This window comes from Geotrypetes seraphini, chromosome 5 (assembly GCF_902459505.1).
Source record: "Geotrypetes seraphini chromosome 5, aGeoSer1.1, whole genome shotgun sequence".
Classification (NCBI taxonomy): domain Eukaryota; kingdom Metazoa; phylum Chordata; class Amphibia; order Gymnophiona; family Dermophiidae; genus Geotrypetes; species Geotrypetes seraphini.
In genome coordinates, this window is record NC_047088.1 from 181,960,934 (window position 1) to 181,980,238 (window position 19,305).

The 19,305-nt window shown below is 49.8% G+C and overlaps 1 protein-coding gene across 3 annotated transcripts in view; it reads right to left on the minus strand.

Moving 5' to 3' along the window:
* GLS (glutaminase) overlaps nucleotides 1–19,305 on the minus strand; it is a 281,149-nt gene that overhangs the window by 238,022 nt on the left and 23,822 nt on the right. For all 3 annotated transcript variants that reach the window (XM_033944403.1, XM_033944405.1, XM_033944404.1), the window contains exon 2: nucleotides 5,888–5,984. In XM_033944403.1, the coding sequence (XP_033800294.1) occupies nucleotides 5,888–5,984 (97 nt within the window). The remainder of the gene's footprint in view (nucleotides 1–5,887; nucleotides 5,985–19,305) is intronic.

The window sequence follows — 19,305 nt, forward strand, 5'->3', positions numbered from 1 at the left end:
TGTGCTTAGCATTTGCTAGCTAAAGCGGTTAGCGCCCATTGATGAATCCCCTCCTTAAGGTTTAGGGGAGCTACAACAGACTTCTAAGCCTTACAGTGAAAAAGCACAGTTACTTACCGTAACAGGTGTTATCCAGGGACAGCAGGCAGATATTCTTGACTGATGGGTGACGGCACCGACGGAGCCCCGGTACGGACAATTTTAGAGTGATTGCACTCTAAGAACTTAGAAAGTTCTAGCTAGGCCGCACCGCGCATGAGCGAGTGCCTTCCCGCCCGACAGAGGCGCGCGGTCCCCAGTTAAGATAAGCCAGCTAAGAAGCCAACCCGGGGAGGTGGGTGGGACGCAAGAATATCTGCCTGCTGTCCCTGGATAACACCTGTTACGGTAAGTAACTGTGCTTTATCCCAGGACAAGCAGGCAGCATATTCTTGACTGATGGGTGACCTCCAAGCTAACAAAAAGAGGGATGGAAGGAAGGTTGGCCATTAAGAAAACAAATTTTGTAAAACAGATTGGCCGAAGTGTCCATCCCGTCTGGAGAATGCATCTAGACAATAGTGAGATGTGAAAGTATGAACTGAGGACCAAGTAGCAGCCTTGCAGATTTCCTCAATAGGAGTGGAACGGAGGAAAGCTACAGATGCTGCCATAGCTCTAACTTTGTGGCCCGTGACAGAACCTTCCAGTGTCAGGCCCGACTGAGCATAACAGAATGAAACGTAAGCAGCAAGCCAATTGGATAGGGTGCGTTTAGATACAGGATGACCCAACTTGTTAGGATCAAAAGACAAAAACAGTTGAGGAGATGATCTATGAGGTTTCATGCGTTCAAGATAGTAAGCCAAAGCATGTTTACAGTCCAAGGTATGCAAAGCCTGTTCACCTGGATGAGAATGAGGCTTTGGAAAAAATACAGGTAGGACAATGGACTGATTAAGATGAAAGTCAGACACAACCTTAGGGAGAAACTTTGGATGTGTACGGAGAACCACCTTATCATGGTGAAAAACAGTGAAAGGTGGATCGGCCACTAGTGCATGCAACTTACTGACCCTCCTGGCAGAAGTGAGAGCTATCAGGAAGACCACTTTCCAAGTGAGAAATTTGAAATGTGCTGTGGCCAAAGGTTCAAAAGGAGGCTTCATTAAAGTGGAACGGACCACATTGAGATCTCAAACCACAGGGGGGGGGGGGCTTGAGAGGTGGTTTCACATTGAAAAGGCCCCTCATGAATCTAGAAACCAAAGGATGAGCCGAGAGGGGTTTTCCATGAATTGGCTCATGAAAGGCAGCAATGGCACTAAGATGAACTCTGATAGAAGTAGATTTAAGGCCAGAGTCAGACAAGGAAAGAAGATAGTCCAACACCAGTCCCACTGCTAGAGACATGGGATTATGGTGATGTAAGAGGCACCAGGAAGAAAACCGAGACCACTTCTGTTGATAACACTGAAGAGTGGCCGGTTTCCTGGAAGCATCAATGATAGAACGGACAGGCTGAGAAAGGAGTGAATGAGCCGAAGTCAGCCCGAGAGAAACCAAGCTGTCAGGTGCAGAGACTGTAAGTTGGGATGCAGTAGGGACTGTTGATGCTGAGTAAGCAGAGAAGGAAACAGTGGAAGAGGTATGGGTTCCCTGGAACTGAGTTGAAGTAGAAGGGAGAACCAATGTTGCCTGGGCCACTGTGGAGCGATGAGAATCATGATGGCTCGTTCCCTCTTGAGCTTGAACAATGTCCGCAGCATGAGCGGTAGAGGAGGAAATGCATAGAGGAAGAGATTGGTCCAATCCAGGAGAAATGCATCGGGTGCCAGACGGTGAGGTGAGAAGAGTCTGGAGCAAAACAGGGGCAGCTGATGATTGTGAGGAGCTGCAAAAAGGTCCACTTGAGGAGTGCCCCATTGAGCGAAAATGGACTGGAGAGTCGAGGGGTCGAGAGTCCATTCGTGAGGTTGGAGAATTCTGCTGAGATTGTCTGCTAAGGAATTCTGCTCCCCTTGAATGTAGACAGTCTTCAGGAATAAGTGACGAGCTGTCGCCCAAGACCAAATCCGTTGGGCTTCTTGACACAACAGGCGAGAGCCCGTCCCTCCCTGTTTGTTGATGTAGTACATTGCAACTTGATTGTCTGTGCAAATGAGCAGTACTTGAGGAAAGAGAAGATGTTGAAAAGCCCTGAGGGCATAAAACATCGCTTGGAGTTCCAGGAAATTGATGTGGTGTTTCTTTTCCCGGGCAGTCCAAAACCCCTGAGTTTGGAACTCGTTCAAGTGAGCTCCCCAGGCATAAGGGGATGCGTCTGTGGTGGTCACGAAATGATGAGGAGGTAGATGGAACAGTAGACCTCTGGATAGATTTGACGATGTCAACCACCAAAGAAGCGACTGTCGAAGAGACGAGGTCACAGATATGTGTTGAGAGCAAGGATCCGTCGCTTGAGATCACTGGGTCGCTAGGGTCCATTGAGGAGTACGCAGGTGGAGACGTGCGAAGGGGGTAACATGTACTGTCGAAGCCATGTGCCCCAATAGCACCATCATGTGATTCGCAGAAATGGTAATCTGTTGAAACACCTGCCGACAGAGATGAAGGATGGTCTGAAGGCGGTTGGATGGAAGAAACGCCCGCATCAGAACAGTGTCCAGAATGGCTCCAATGAATTGAAGTCGCTGGGTTGGAATGAGGTGCGACTTGGGTAGATTGATTTTGAAACCCAACAGTTGAAGGAAGTGAATGGTCTGGTTGGTGGCAAGCAGAACCGTCTGAGGAGAGTGAGCCTTGATCAGCCAGTCATCCAAGTAAGGGAAGACTTGAAAATTGTGAGAGCGGAGATAGGCCGCTACCACAATCAGACACTTGGTGAATACCCTGGGAGAGGAGGCCAGACCGAAGGGTAGCACCTTGTACTGATAATGGTTTTGATTGATGAGAAAGCATAGATATTGCCTGGACGTCAGATGGATAGGAATATGTGTGTAAGCCTCTTTGAGATCGAGGGAGCATAGCCAGTCGCCCTGAGAGACAAGAGGGTAGAGGGTGGCAAGAGAGAGCATTTTGAACTTCTCCTTGACCAAACATTTGTTGAGATCTCTGAGATCTAACATAGGTCTGAGGTCTCCGGTCTTTTTGGGAACTAGAAAGTACCGGGAGTAAAATCCCTGACCTCTCTGATCTTGAGGAACTTCTTCGATGGCATTGAGAAGAAGGAGGGATTGAACCTCTTGAGCTAGAAGGAAGGACTGAGACTTGTTGGAAGCAGACTCTTTTGGCAGGTCTAACGGCGGAGGAGTCTGAAAATTGAGGGAGTAGCCATGGGCTATGATAGAGAGCACCCACTGGTCGGTGGTGATTACTTCCCATCGAGTCAGAAAAATGTTTAGTCGACCTCCTATAGGCTGCGGAAGAGGACATGAGGGAGGAAGACTGGCAATGCCCTGGAGAAGCGAGTCAAAAGGGCTGAGTCGGTTTAGGCTGAGTAACAGGCTTTATGGCAGGCGGCTGTTGTTGGCGAGCCTGTTGTTGTTGCTGCCGTTGCCTCCGAGGCTGAATCGGCCAAGCAGAAAAACGCCGCTGATACAACGTCTGCTGCCTGAAAGGACGAGGAGGAGGGGGTTTCTTTTTGTTTTTCAATAAAGTATCCCACCTCGTCTCATGAGCAGAAAGCTTCTGAGTGGTGGTATCTAGAGATTCTCCAAACAGCTCATCACCCAGGCAGAGAGCATTGGCAAGGCGGTCCTGGTGGTTCATATCAAGGTCTGAGACGCGAAGTCATGCCAATCGTCTCATCGCTACAGCCATAGCAGTAGCTCGGGATGTCAGTTCAAAAGTGTCATAGATGGAACGGACCATAAACTTCTTGAGTTGCAAGAGACTGACAGTGCATTGTTGAAAAGCAGAAAGCTTGCGGTCAGGAATATATTTCTGAAAAGTGGCCATCTGCTGGATAAGATGTTTCAGGTAAAAGGAAAATTGAAACGCATAGTTACCTGAACGGTTGGCCAACATAGCATTTTGGTAAAGTCGTTTACCAAATTTGTCCATGGCCTTGCCTTCTCTGCCAGGAGGGACAGAGGCATACACACTAGAGCCTGCAGATTTTTTGAGGGTTGACTCCACCAGCAAAGATTCATGTGGAAGTTGAGGTTTGTCAAACCCTGGGATAGGAATAACTGTATAAAGTGATTCCAATTTCCTTGGAGCTCCTGGAATAGTGAGAGGAGTTTCCAGATTTTTGTAAAAAGTTTCCCTTAATATATCATGAAGGGGTAACTTTAAAAATTCTTTGGGAGGTTGGTCAAAGTCCAAAGCCTCTAGGAATGCTTTTGACTTTTTAGAATCAGACTCCAAGGGGAGAGAAAGGGTGTCTGACATCTCCCTCAGAAATTTAGTGAAGGAAGAGTGCTCTGGCTTACTAGCAGGATCCTGCACCGATGGGTCAGCCTCATCCAATGAAAAATCCTCCTCGGTACCAAGGGGATCATCGGAGTCATCCCATAAATCAGGATCACGTACCGATGAAAGACGGCCCTGAGACAAAGGAGTAGAGGATTCGGTATGCCTGGTTTTGCGTATCGATTTGCCTGAACGCATCGACACCGTACCCGGTGACTGTAAAGCGGGACGGGTGTCAGAGAGCGGTACCGGATCAGAGGCCGAGTGAGCCGTACATCGAAGAGACTTAGGCTCTGCCGATAAAATAGGCATAGAGATGGAAGAGGCAGATTTAAGCGATGCCGATAACGTCGATGCCGACAACATAGGCTGGTCGACGATCGGTACCGTATGCTCAGTGGGAACCGACACCGGAAGGTTCGGAGTTAGCAGAGCCGGGAGCAGGTGTTGTAATTGCTCCTTAAGCTGGACCTGAAGGATGGATGCTATACGCTCATCCAGAGACGGTCCCAATGGCACCGGTACCGCTTTTTTCTTGCTCGGTACCTGCAGTGCAGCTCGACGCTCAGGCGAAGTCGATGCCGATGAAGAGGCAGTGACTTCTATGGGAGCGGAGCGTTTGCGGGGCCGGATCGCAGTCTACAGGACTTGGCTCACTGCTTGTTCGACTGGTGGGCCAAGAACAGAAGGGGATGGCTTCTTAGCCAGCTTACCTGAAGGGTGCGATACCGAAGAGACCTCTTGCGGTGTCGAAACCACCGGTGCCGATTTAGAGGAAGTCGCCGGAGTCGATGCCGGTGGAACTTCCATAGCGGCACCGAAAAGAATCCGCTGTTGAATTTGGCGATTCTTCAAAGTTCTCTTTTGAAGAGAACTACAGCAGGTGCACGTTTCTGCCCTATGGTCCGGACCCAAACACTGAAGGCACCACTTGTGCGGGTCAGATAAAGAAATAGGGCGTGCACACCGCTGACACTTTTTAAAACCCGGTGAAGGGGGCATGAAGGGAAAAACGGCAGTAGCAAAATCGAAGCCCGAGGCTTCGATGGTGCCAACAGGCCCCGCCGGGGCCGACCGAAAAAAGTAAAAAAAAATAGACTTTTTTTTTTTTTTTTTAGAAAATAAGAAAAGAATAAAACGTGAATAAATTCACGAGAAAAATTACGCGAGCGGGAAGGCGAAAAAAGAGAGTCCAACAGCCGTTGGAAACACGCGTCTTCTTAGCTCCGCGGAAACTAAGAAACTGGGGACCGCGCGCCTCTGTCGGGCGGGAAGGCACTCGCGCATGCGCGGTGCAGCCTAGCTAGAACTTTCTAAGTTCTTAGAGTGCAATCACTCTAAAATTGTCCGTACCGGGGCTCCGTCGGTGCCGGTCATCCATCAGTCAAGAATATGCTGCCTGCTTGTCCTGGGATAAACACTGCTCTAATCCAGCATACTAACGCATAGAAATAAGAATTACTTTGCTTCCTGTATGTAAAAAGTAACTTACAGTGATGAATTTATGAACTGGTATTTTTTCTTGTCCTTCTGCAATGGTATAGAAAAGGAGATCCTCCAGGCTTGGCAAAAGGCCTTGCTTTAGTTTCCTGTAGTGAAACAGAAGAGAAAGAGAAAAGCATTACTACCACTACTTATACCTGAAATAACATTCCACTGCCATTTTTATTCACAAATCTGGCCCTCAAGATCCCCACCACACAGAAAAGGGGAAAAAATAAACCATAAAAAGAAAACATTAAAAAAACACCATGATGAGACTATCAGCTGCATTAGAGAATGACACGGTGGATGTTACCCGTGGCTAGCCACAAGTAGGTGCAGGTAACCCGCCAAAACGGTGGAGAGGGGAAAGTTGCTCACCACAGGTATGGGGACAAGGCCATTCACTGCTCCACGGTTAAGGGAGGGAACACATGCAGTCACCGATGGCGTGCAGCCCCCTCCCTCCTTCCTACCTACCCACCTGAATCTATCTCCCTCCCTCCCCCTTACCTTCACCGTGTGTTTTAAGGTTTCAGACTTGAAAGCTGCCTGAGCGTACGTGCAGTCTCGTGTGTGTGTGGACAGAAAGCTTCTCCTCTGACGCAACTTCCGGTTGCGTCAGAGGAAGAAGTTTCCGCCCACACACGCACGCGACTGCACAAACACTCCGGCGGCTTTTAACAAGTCTGAAACCTTAAAATACGCCGCAAAGGTAAGGAGGAGGGAGGGAGATGCATGGACCGCGTGAGGGATGCCGAAGGGCAGTGAGGTGGCGAGAGGGAAGGGTGGATGCTGCAGGGACAGGGCGGTGAAGGGGACTGAGGGGACAGTGGTCCGGTGACGGGGCAGTGACGGGGACAGATTTTTGCCCCGTGTCATTCTCTAAGCTGCATCTAACCAACTGCTGAATTTACTGCTTTTTTGTTACATTGTTTTGCCTTCTATCCGTCAAGTTTTGTGGACTCCTGAGGAAGATCTAGTGCCGAAAAGCACAGTTACTTACCGTAACAGGTGTTATCCAGGGACAGCAGGCAGATATTCTCACATGTGGGTGACGTCATCTACGGAGCCCCAACGCGGACAGCTTTTCAAGCAAACTTGATTGAAGTTTCAAGCTTGCTATGCTGCACCACGCATGTGCATGCCTTCTTGCCCACTAGAGGGCGCATCCCCACCTCGTGGTCCTCAGTTCCATAGTCAGCAAAGAAGCTATCCCCGGGGAGGAGGGCGGGTTGTGAGAATATCTGCCTGCTGTCCCTGGATAACACCTGTTACGGTAAGTAACTGTGGTTTATCCCAGGATAAGCAGGCAGCATATTCTCACATGTGGGTGACCTCCAAGCCAACCAAAAAAGGGCAGGTGGGAGGATGGCAATTTAGGAAAACAGGTTACGCAAAACCGACTGGCCAAACCAGCCGTCGCTCCTGGATAAAGTATCCAGACAGTAGTGGGAGGTGAAAGTATGAACCGAAGACCAAGTGGCAGCCTTACAGATGTCCTCAACAGGTGTAGACCGGAGGAAAGCAACAGAAGCTGCCATAGCCCGGACCTTATGCCCCGTGACTCGACCATGGAGCGTGAGACCAGCCTGAGCGTAGCAAAAAGAGATACAAGCAGCTAACCAATTGGACAAGGTGCACTTGGAAACAGGACGTCCCAACCGATTAGGGTCAAAGGACAAAAACAATTGAGGAACCCTCCGATGAGACTGAGTGCGTTGAAGATAAAAAGCCAACGCCCTCTTACAGTCAAGTGTGTGAAGCGCCACCTCACCAGGATGAGAGTGAGGCTTCGGAAAAAACACCGGGAGGACAATGGACTGATTGAGGTGGAAATCAGACACAACCTTAGGCAAAAATTTAGGATGGGTGCGCAAAACCACCTTGTCATGATGGAACACCGTAAAAGGTGGGTCCGCAACCAAAGCCTGCAGCTCACTAATCCGTCGAGCAGACGTGAGCGCAAGCAGAAAGATCACCTTCCAAGTGAGAAACTTAAGATGAGATTTGTCAATAGGCTCGAAAGGAGGCTTCATCAGTTGAGCCAAAACCACATTAAGATCCCAAACTACAGGAGGAGGTTTCAGAGGAGGATGAACATTCAAAAGACCCCTCATGAAACAAGTAACCAGAGCATGAAGGGAGAGAGACCCACCCTCGAGATGTCGATGGAAAGCAGCAATAGCACTGAGATGCACCCGAATGGAAGTCGTCTTCAGCCCAGACTGGGATAAATGAAGCAAATATTCCAGGACCGAAGTCACCGGAATCGAGCTCGGATCCAGATGGTGCGAGGAACACCAGGATGAAAATCTGGTCCACTTCTGGGAATAGCAAAGCCGAGTCGAGACCTTGCGCGAGGCTTCTAAAACCTCCCTTACAGACTGAGAAACAGGAACCGAAGTCAAGGGGAAAGGAACCAAGCCGTCAGATGTAAGGACTGAAGATTGGGATGCAACAGCGAATCCCGACTCTGAGACAGCAGAAAGGGAAAAACAGGCAGAAGCAGAGGCTCCCTGACACTGAGTTGAAGGAGCAGGGAGAACCAGTGTTGGCGAGGCCAACGAGGCGCAATGAGAATCATAGTGGCTCTGGTCGATTTGAGATGCACCAACGTCCTCAAGATCAGAGGGAAAGGAGGAAACGCATAAAGGAACCTCTCTCCCCAGTCGAGAAGAAAGGCATCGGCCTCGAGACGGTCCGGGGAGTACATCCGAGAACAATAGAGAGGCAGTTTGTGAGTCTCCGGAGAGGCAAACAGATCCACTTGAGGGGTCCCCCAGCGGTCAAAGACCTCGTGCAGAACTCAGGAGTTGAGCGACCACTCGTGCGGCTGGAGGAGACGACTGAGTTTGTCGGCCAGACAGTTCCGCTCTCCTTGAATGTAAACCGCCTGAAGAAAGATGTTCTGAGAGACCGCCCACTCCCAAAGGTGGAGGGCCTCCCGACACAGTGGCCAAGAGCCCGTCCCCCTTTGCTTGTTCACAAAGTACATTGCCACCTGGTTGTCCGTCCGCACTAGGACTATCTGATCGTGCAGCAGGTGGCAGAAAGCTCGAGCAGCCAGAAAAATGGTGCGAAGCTCCAAGACATTGATGTGACAAAGACGGTCCTCCGCCGACCACAGTCCTTGAGTCCGCAGACTGTCGAGATGAGCCCCCCAAGCTTACTCCAAAGAGTCCGTGGTCAGGACCTTGCGATGCGGAGGGACGAGAAAGAGCAAACCCCCGGAAAGATTGGAAGAGTTGGTCCACCAACGGAGCGAGCGTCTCAAGGAGGGAGTCACTGTCACAGGGGAGGAGACCGGGTCCCGGTCCTGACGCCATTGTGAGGCCAACGTCCACTGAGGAAGCCTCAGGTGCAAGCGGGCAAACGGCGTGACATGAACCGTAGATGCCATGTGGCCCAGTAGAATCATCAGGCGCTGCGCCGATACTGAGGGCAGCAGCGATATCTGGCAACTGAGTCGAAGCAGGACCTCCAACCATGGAGGAGGGAGGAACGAACGGAGGCGAACCGTGTCCAGCACGGCCCCGATGAACTGAAGGGATTGAGCCGGGCACAATTGAGACTTGGGAAAGTTCACTTCGAACCCCAGATGCTGAAGGAAGATGATAGTCTGTCGGGTCGCTAAGATAACCCCCTCCCAGGAAGGAGCTTTGATCAGCCAATCGACCAGGTAGGGAAAGACCTACAGACCCTGGGATCGCAGGGCCGCCGCGACTACCACCATACACTTCGTGAAGACTCGAGGGGACAAAGCCAAGCCAAAGGGGAGGACCCGGTATTGAAGGTGCAACTCCCCCACCTGGAACCGTAGAAACTTGCGGAAGGCGAAGTAAACGGCGAAGGAACAATAAGCCACAGTGGTTTACTGCGGAGATCTCAGACCTGATCAAGAAGAAGAAAAAAAGCATTCATCTCTTACAATCAGGGAAGCAGGACTCTAGAGCAGACTACCTGACCAAATCAAAAGCTGTCAAAACAGCAGTCAGGGAGGCTAAATTCCTCATGGAGGAGTCTCTAGCAAAGAACATCCAGAAGGGAGATAAATCCTTCTTCAGGTATATCAGTGATATAAGAAAAAACTCAGGTGGGATTGTACGTCTTAGGAAACCAGAAGGAGACTATGTGGAAAAGGATTCGGAAAAAGCCCAACTATTAAATGAATACTTCTGCTCAGTCTTCACCCGAGAAGCGCCAGGGCTCAGCCCTCAGCTACAGACAAGGGTTGGCTCAGTTGACCCGTTTAGTAACTTTGAGTTTACGCCCAGCAGTGTCTACGGTGAGCTGTCAAAGCTCAAGGTTAACAAAGCAATGGGGCCGGACAACCTGCACCCCAGGGTGCTTAGGGAGCTGAGTGATGTCTTGGCGGAACCACTGTCCGCACTCTTCAACCTCTCCCTTAGTACAGGTAGCGTCCCGTTGGACTGGAGGACGGCTAACGTCATTCCACTCCACAAGAAAGGCTCAAAGATGGAGACAGCAAACTACAGACCAGTGAGTCTAACATCGATAGTGAGCAAACTAATGGAAACTCTAATCAAACACCAATTAGATAAGATCCTGGATGAGGAGAATCTACGGGATCCCCGACAACATGGATTTACTAAGGGGAGATCCTGCCAATCCAACCTGATCAGCTTCTTTGATTGGGTGACAGGGAAGCTGGATATTGGGGAGTCCCTGGACATCGTGTACCTGGACTTTAGCAAAGCATTCGATAGCGTACCACACCGCAGGTTACTGAGCAAGATGAGTTCTATAGGATTAGGTAACACATTGACGAAATGGGTTGGGAGCTGGCTTGGAGGTAGGCTCCAAAGGGTGGTGGTGAACGGCACCCCCTCCGAAATGACGGAGGTGATTAGTGGAGTACCACAGGGCTCAGTCTTGGGCCCAATCCTATTCAACATCTTTATAAGAGACTTGGCAGAAGGGCTTCGAGGTAAAATAACATTATTCGCCGATGACACCAAACTGAGTAATGTAGTGGGCAAATGCACAACAGACGAAGATTCAATGCCCGACAACATGATGCACGACCTACTCCTACTGGAGCGATGGTCTAGGACATGGCAACTCAACTTCAATGCCAAAAAATGCAAAGTTATGCACCTGGGCAGCCAGAATCCATGCAAGTCTTATACCCTTAATGGCGAGATCCTAGCAAAAACGGTAGCAGAACGAGACTTGGGGGTAATCGTCAGTGAGGACATGAAGTCTGCCAATCAAGTGGAGCAGGCTTCGTCCAAGGCAAGACAAATCATGGGCTGCATACGAAGGGGTTTCGTCAGTCGTAAGGCGGAAGTCATTATGCCATTGTATAGATCCATTGTGAGGCCCCACCTGGAATACTGTGTGCAATTCTGGAGGCCGCATTATCGCAAGGATGTGCTGAGACTGGAGTCGGTGCAAAGAATGGCCACCCGGATGGTCTCGGGACTCAAGGATCTACCATACGAAAAACGGCTTGACAAATTACAGCTATACTCGCTCGAGGAGCGCAGAGAGAGGGGAGACATGATCAAGACGTTCAAGTATCTTAAGGGCCGCATCGAGGCGGAGGAAGATATCTTCTTTTTCAAGGGTCCCACGACAACAAGAGGGCATCCGTTGAAAATCAAGGGCGGGAAACTACGAGGTGACACCAGGAAATTCTTTTTCACTGAAAGAGTGGTTGATCGCTGGAATAGTCTTCCACTACAGGTGATTGAGGCCAGCAGCGTGCCTGATTTTAAGGCCAAATGGGATCGGCACATGGGATCTATTCACAGGGCAAAGGTAGGGGAGGGACATTAGGGTGGGCAGACTAGATGAGCCGTGGGCCCTTATGTGCCGTCTATTTCTATGTTTCTATGTTTCTAAGGCGGGATGCACCGGAACATGGGTATAAGCTTCCTTGAGGTCCAGGGAGCACATCCAGTCACCTTCGTCCAGCAGCGGGTACAGGACCGGTAGAGATAACACACGGAACTTCTCCTGGACAAGGAACTTGTTGAGCCTCCGGAGGTCCAGAATGGGGCGCAAGTCCCCGGTCTTTTTTGGGACCAGAAAATAGCGGGAGTAAAAACCCTTCCCCCGCTGGTCGGGGGGCACCCGTTCCACAGCCCGGAGACCCAACAAGGCCCTGGCCTCCGAAAGGAGCAGGGGGAGCTGTTTGAAGGACACGCGCCGGGTGGACTGTCCGGCGGGATTTCACTGAAGTTGAGGGAGTAACCCTCCGAGACGACTCGGAGCACCCAAGCATCGGAGGTGATGAGAGTCCAGGTAGGATGAAATGCCCTCAACCGACCCCCGATGGGTAGCGGGGTCGACTGCAGCGCGGAGGGGGCCCGCCCCCATCCGCTCAAAGCATCAAAAAGACGGCGCCGGCTTGGACGCCCCTTGCGCCTGAGGCTTCTGTTGTGGAGCCCTGGCCTGCTGAGGGGGCCGCCTGGGTGGAGGCCTGGAGAAAGCCGGCGTGGACTTCTGCGGATAGCGCCGCGGTGGAGGACGGTACTGCTTCGGAGCCGACGACTTCGCCTTGGGGCGGACCAGGGAGGCGAAGGAGTGCTCATTTTCGGAAAGGCGTTTAGTAGCCGCCTCCAGGGACTCATCGAAGAGCTCCGAGCCCACACAGGGCAAATTCGCCAGGCGCTCCTGCAGATTGGGGTCCATATCTACAATGCGCAACCACGCTAGGCGGCGCATCGCCACCGCGAACGCAGAGACCCTTGATGTTAATTCGAAGGCGTCGTAGACGGCATGGAAAAGGAAAAGGCGCAGCTGGGACAGAGAATCCATGAGCTTGCCAAAGTCCCCCTTATGCGAGTCGGGCATGACCCCCTGATAACGGGGCATGGACTTGACCAGATGGCGCAGGTACGAAGAGAATGTAAATGCGTAGTTAAGCACCCTATTCGCCATCATGGAATTTTGGTAGAGGCGGCGCCCAAACTTATCCAGGGTACGCCCCTCACGCCCGGGCGGAACAGCTGCGGACACTCGAGAAGGCTGGGATTTCTTCAGCGACGATTCCACCAGCAAAGACTGGTGGGACAACTGAGCCTTCTCGAACCCCTTACAGGGGACCGTGCGGTATTTCGATTCCATCTTTGAGGGGACAGCCGTTACCGCATAAGGGGAATCCAAATTCCGCAAGAAGGTCTGTTGCAGGACCTTGTTTAAGGGCAGGCGTGGAGACTCCCGCGGAGGAGAGGGTAAATCCTGTTCCTCCAAAAATTCTTTGGAATACTGGGACCCCGTTAAAAGGTCCAGGTCCAAAGCCTTCCCCATATCCACCACAAACCTCGAAAACGAGGAGGGCCTCGAGGGAGGGGAGGGGGAGCGAGAGGCCCGCGCCACCGAGAAGGACGGAGAAGCCTCACGTGAGTATCTGGGCTCACGACCCGTGCCAGCCTCCGACCCCCAGGAAGCCGCCCCGAGGGACCGCGTCGGGGTCGGAGACCTCCGAACTCCCGAGGAGCCCCTCGGGGAAGTCCCCGGGGTACGGGGCACCGAAGCCTTTCTCCTCCTTGGGGAGGAATCCCTCAATCCCCTCCCCGCAGGGGAATGGAGCAGCCGCGGATTAGTCAGGCTGAATTCCGAAACCTTCAGAACCTCCACCTCCCGGGTCGGCGAGGAACGGCCGCGCCTCCGAGGCAACCCACGAGGGCGCTTGGACTTATGGGACCAGCGCTTCGCCTGAGGCCGACCCGAGGGCGAGGACCCGCAGGAGGACCCCGTTGAGGACTCGGAAGAAGAAATCCTGCAAACCCGGCGCACCTTGTCCCGAGGTCGCACGCTCCGCACAGGCTGGTCAATAGTCGAGGCCGAGGCCAAGGCCGAGGCCGAGGTAGGAACAACCACCGTGACCGAGGCCGGGGTTGCGGTCGGGGCCGAGGACGGCTGCAGGTGGGCCAAGGCACAGGACAGCTCCGAGGAGATAAGCGCTCGGAACATGTCCTGAAACACGGGGATGGCCATCATGGACGGCACGTCCGTGGCCGACGACCCACCCGCCCCCGTCGAGGAACCCGAGGACGGCTTCTTAGAGGACCCTGGAGTAGAGGAAGGAAGCGGAGACTTACCCGGGGCCGACTTCGGCGTCGAAGACGCAGGCTTCAAAGTTGAAGGCATCCGCGGCGAGGTCGAGGTTGCCGAGGCCGAGGTCAAGGCCGGGGCCGACGTCGAGGCCTTCCCCGCCGCGGGTTCTACAATAAAGAGCTCCGCCATGCGGGCACGCCGGCGGCGGAGCGCTCTAGGTTGAAAAGTGGAGCACCTAGTGCAAGAGTCCGTCGGGTGATCCGCACCCAGGCAGACAAGGCACCACCGGTGGGGATCGGTGATGGAAAGCAACCGATCGCACCGGGTGCACTTTTTTTTTTTTAACTTTATTTTTATTGAATTTAACATACTTTACAAGTATAACTACTTGATTTAGAAATACAGAATCATGTTCCAAAAGAAAAATATCATTAAACATTGCAGTCTTTAAAATAAATATGTATGAAACTTAACTCTTCCTTAGACCTCAATTAGAAGGAGGAAAAGAAAACAAAGATATTATAGGAGTAATATTACAATGATACAACAAAGAAATAAAAGTAAAGACTTAAACGCTAAAACCCAGCATTTCCTTTAAGCTACATTCCCTCCACTAGATAAACCTTTGAGATCTAAAAAGGAACGTAGATGATCTGGTGTAAAATACACATATTTCAGGCCCTTAAACTTAATGACACATTTGCATGGATAAGCTAGCAAAAAAGTAGCACCTAGCTTCCTTGTCTCTTCTCTCATGCCCAAAAACATTTTCCTTCTTTCCTGGGTTATTCTAGTTACATCATGATATAACCATAAACGTTGACCACAAAAAAGTGATCCAGACTTTTTAAAGAATAACCTCATAACTGCGTTAAGATCTTGTTCAAAGATAAAGTTAACAATTAAAGTTCCTCTTTCTTTAACTTCCATAGATGATTCCTCTAATATTGCCGTGAGATTTTGCAGATCTTTATCAGTAACCAAATTCTCACCCTTAGGTATATCTAAATTTCTTTTTGAAGTAGGTAAGAAGTATACTTTGTTTAAAGGCGGAATCTGATCTTGCGGATAGTTCAAACATTCTACCAAAAATTTTTAAAAAATCTCAATAGGTGATATTGCCGAAATCCTTGGGCAATTTAGAATTCTCAAGTTCAATCTTCTGTTAAAGTTCTCAATCATTTCTATTTTACGGGCTGTAGAATTTTGTTCTTTAACAATGGTGGTAATTGAGTTTTTCAGTGAAGCTGACTCAATTTGTATTTTATCCATGCATTCTTGCTTAACTTTTAGCAAACTTTCAGAAAAGTTATCCATTTTCTTAACCATTACCTCAACATCTGAGGCAGTCTTCTCCACCTTCACATCCATTCTCTTGATAGCCTCCAAAAGTATTTCCAGTGTCACTGCTGGGGTGCTTGTTGGTGCTCCTTCTCCTTCAGCAGCCCTTCCTCCCAGCGTTCCAGCTAGGGCTGTAGCTCCTCCCATTGCCTGCTCCGGGGTCTCCAACTCCTCTCCCTCGGGGCCAAGCTCGACACTCTGCGCCTCTGCTGGACATGGGGGCGCAGAGAGATGCGGTGGAGACAACGATGTCAACAGGTCCAAAGACCCGAGTGCTCCCTCACTCGGGTCCGACGCGGAACTCTCCCGCCGCGGGGACATCTGGGCGTCGGCTGGGCTCAGCGGCTGCAAAAACCGCTGAATTGACTGCTGGGCTGGAGACGATGTGAGCAGCGGCAAATGACCCGCTCTCACACTCCCCTTCCTCTTTGCATGAGGCATTCCGACAAGTAAATATCTGGTTGAAGTATTAATTTGAAGAAAAAACGCTAAGCCTGCCGAGCACAGCTACATAGCGTCCGCCATCTTGTATCCTCCTCGGCTCACCGGGTGCACTTTTTAAAGCCTGGCAAGGGTCGGGACATGAACGGGCAATGTAACGATCATGGGAGACTTCAATTTCCCAGGAATAGACTGGAACCTAGTAACTTCAAACTGCGGCAGGGAGATAAAGTTCCTGGAAATGGTGGGTGACTGCTTCCTGGAACAAATGGTAGGAGAACCGACAAGAGGAAACGCCACCTTGGATTTGGTCCTAAATGGCATAACTGGGCAAACAAAAGAAGTAGAAGTCACGGTCCCGCTGGGGACGAGCGATCACAGTATGATCTACTTTAAACTCGACATCGGAAAGGGGAAGCGAACCAAGACCCTAACCACAACCTTTAACTTTAAAAAAGGAAGATATGACAACATGAGAGCCATGGTAAGAAAACAGATCAAAAAAAGGATGGCTGAAATCGAAATGGTAGAGCAAGCATGGTCCCTACTAAAAAATACTATCACCGAAGCACAGAATCTATACATTCCGCAGATAACCAAAGGAAGGAAAACTAAAGCCAAAAGAGAACCAGCTTGGCTAAGCAAAGAGATGAAGGATGCAGTTAGGGAAAAGAAGGACTCTTTTAAAAAATGGAAACGCGAGAATACAACCGAGGCTTGGAACAGTCACAAAGACGACCAGAAGTGCCACAAGGCGGTGAGAGAAGCCAAAAGGGCCTATGAGGAAAAGATAGCCAAAGAGGCCAAAAACTTCAAACCCTTTTTTAGATATGTTAAGAGGAAAAAACCTGCAAAGGAGACAGTAGGCCCTCTCGACGACCAAGGAAGAAAAGGATACATCAAAGAAGACAAACAGATTGCAGACAGATTAAATTCCTTCTTTGCTTCTGTCTTTACCAAGGAGGATGCCACTTCAATACCCGAAACAGTGAAAGTTTTCAAGGGAGAAATAGAGGAGAGCCTCACCACAGTGAAGGTGGATCTGGACCAGATATACTATCAGATTGACAAACTAAAAAGTGACAAATCCCCTGGCCCAGATGGAATTCACCCGAGAGTATTAAAGGAACTAAAGGTGGAAATCAGAGAACTACTGCAATCCCTCGCTAACATGTCAATTAGAACCGGACGGATACCAGAAGACTGGAAGATAGCGAACGTCATCCCAATCTTCAAAAAAGGATCAAGGGGAGAACCGGGAAACTATAGACCTGTGAGTCTCACATCGGTCCCTGGGAAAATGGTTGAGGCTTTGATTAAAGACAGCATAGTACAGCATCTAGATAATCATGACCTGCTGAAAGGCAGTCAGCATGGCTTCAGAAAAGGAAAGTTGTGCTTGATCAATTTTTTGAGGAAGTGAACAAACAAGTCGATAGCGGAGAACCGGTAGACGTAATATTCTTGGACTTCCAGAAAGCGTTCGACAAAGTACCTCATGCGAGACTTCTCAAAAAACTACAAAGTCATGGAATAGAAGGGGATGTACTAAGATGGACAGGAAAATGGCTGGAAAACAGAAGACAGAGAGTGGGCATAAATGGGAAGTACTCAGACTGGAAAAAAGTAACTAGCGGTGTGCCTCAGGGCTCGGTTCTTGGGCCTATCTTATTCAATATCTTCGTAAATGACCTGGAAGAAGAAACAACCAGTGTTATTGTCAAGTTTGCAGATGACACAAAGCTATGCCGGACAATCAGGTCACAAAAAGACAGCGAGGAACTTCAGAGAGATTTGAAGCAACTTGAGAGATGGGCAGAAAATTGGCAGATGAGTTTTAATGTGGAAAAATGCAAAGTGATGCACCTGGGCAGAAAAAACAAGGAGCATGAGTATAAACTGTTAGGTATAACATTGGGGAAGAGCGAACAAGAAAAAGACTTAGGGGTACTGATAGACAGGACCCTAAAGCCGTCGGCTCAATGCGCAGCGGCGGCAAAGAAAGCTAACAGGATGTTAGGCATGATAAAGAAGGGAATCACGAGTAGATCAAGGGAAGTCATAATGCCGCTTTATAGAGCAATGGTCAGACCACACTTGGAATACTGTGTCCAACACTGGTCTCCATACCTGAAGAAGGATATAACACTGCTGGAGATGGTGCAGAGGCGAGCGACGAAGCTAGTAGAAGGTATGGAGAACTTGAGCTACAAGGATCGCCTCAGAAAACTGGGATTATTCACCCTTGAGAAGAGAAGTCTGAGAGGGGATCTGATAGAGACTTTTAAATTGCTAAAAGGAATCGACAAAATGGAGCAAGCTCACTCACCAGCAGGGGGAAAGGATGGAGAGCAAGAAATAGCCTTATTCACATTGGCGAATGTGACCCAGACTCAGACCAGAGGTCATGGCCTGAAGCTGAGAGGGGACACGGCCAGGACAAATGTCAGAAAGTTCTGCTTCACACAGCGAGTGGTGAACGCCTGGAACTCTCTCCCGAAAGAGATGGTGGAGGAAACTACCATTCTAGGATTTAAGGGAAAATTGGACGCACATCTTCTTGCAGGACACATTGAGGGATACAAGTGACTAATGTATGCGTCAGGGTACGCCTGGCTGGGCCTCCGCGGGTGCGGATCGCCGGACTGGATGGACCCCAGGTCTGATCCGGTGCAGGCATTTCTTATGTTCTTATGAATGAAAAACTAGGCCGCGAATGAACGAGGTCCCGCAGCCGCGGTTACCGGGAGCCCCCGGAGCCTGGAACGAAAACTTTTTTTTTTTTTCCGACGGATTACAACACGTGATCAAAGCAAAAACAAAAAAAAGGCACAGCGACTAAGAAATAAACCCCAGCCGCGGTGACAGAAGGCAATAAAGCACGGAGCAAAAACTCAACAGGGCTTCTGGCTCCGCGGAAGAAACAGAACTGAGGACCACGAGGTGGGGATGCGCCCTCTAGAGGGCAAGAAGGCATGCACATGCGTGGTGCAGCATAGCAAGCTTGAAACTTCAATCAAGTTTGCTTGAAAAGCTGTCCGCGTTGGGGCTCCGTAGATGACGTCACCCACATGTGAGAATATGCTGCCTGCTTGTCCTGGGATAACATGAACTGTGTCAAGTCCTTTTTACCACCATTGTGTATGTTATTTACATTGCACATCTGACTTAAACTTTTTAATAAAAGTTCTTTTTAACACTTATTTAGATTTTTCTTTCCTGTTTCATCCAAGTACTACATATATTTTTGTCCACTGTTTTCTCCTCGAGATCCCCAACCAGATCTAGTTTTCATTATATCCGCCAAAGTCTTCTTAAGAAAATATTGCATACCTTTGGTCCAAGAATTTGGATTACTTTGTAAATTGTGATACCTCTTAAAATTAGACCTGACTGGGGAATCTAAGCACTGAATTTGATAACTAGTCTTATGAAATAAATGATCAATATACATACATTACCTGGTATTCAGCATTTTTTAACAGTCAGAACAGCTCCTGGTCAGTTAAATAGCGTTAGGCTGGCTAAATGCTAATATTCAGCAGGAGATAGCTAGCTATCTCTGCTGAGTATTGGCGCTTAACCGCTAAAACTAAGTCAGCTAAACCAGTGTTC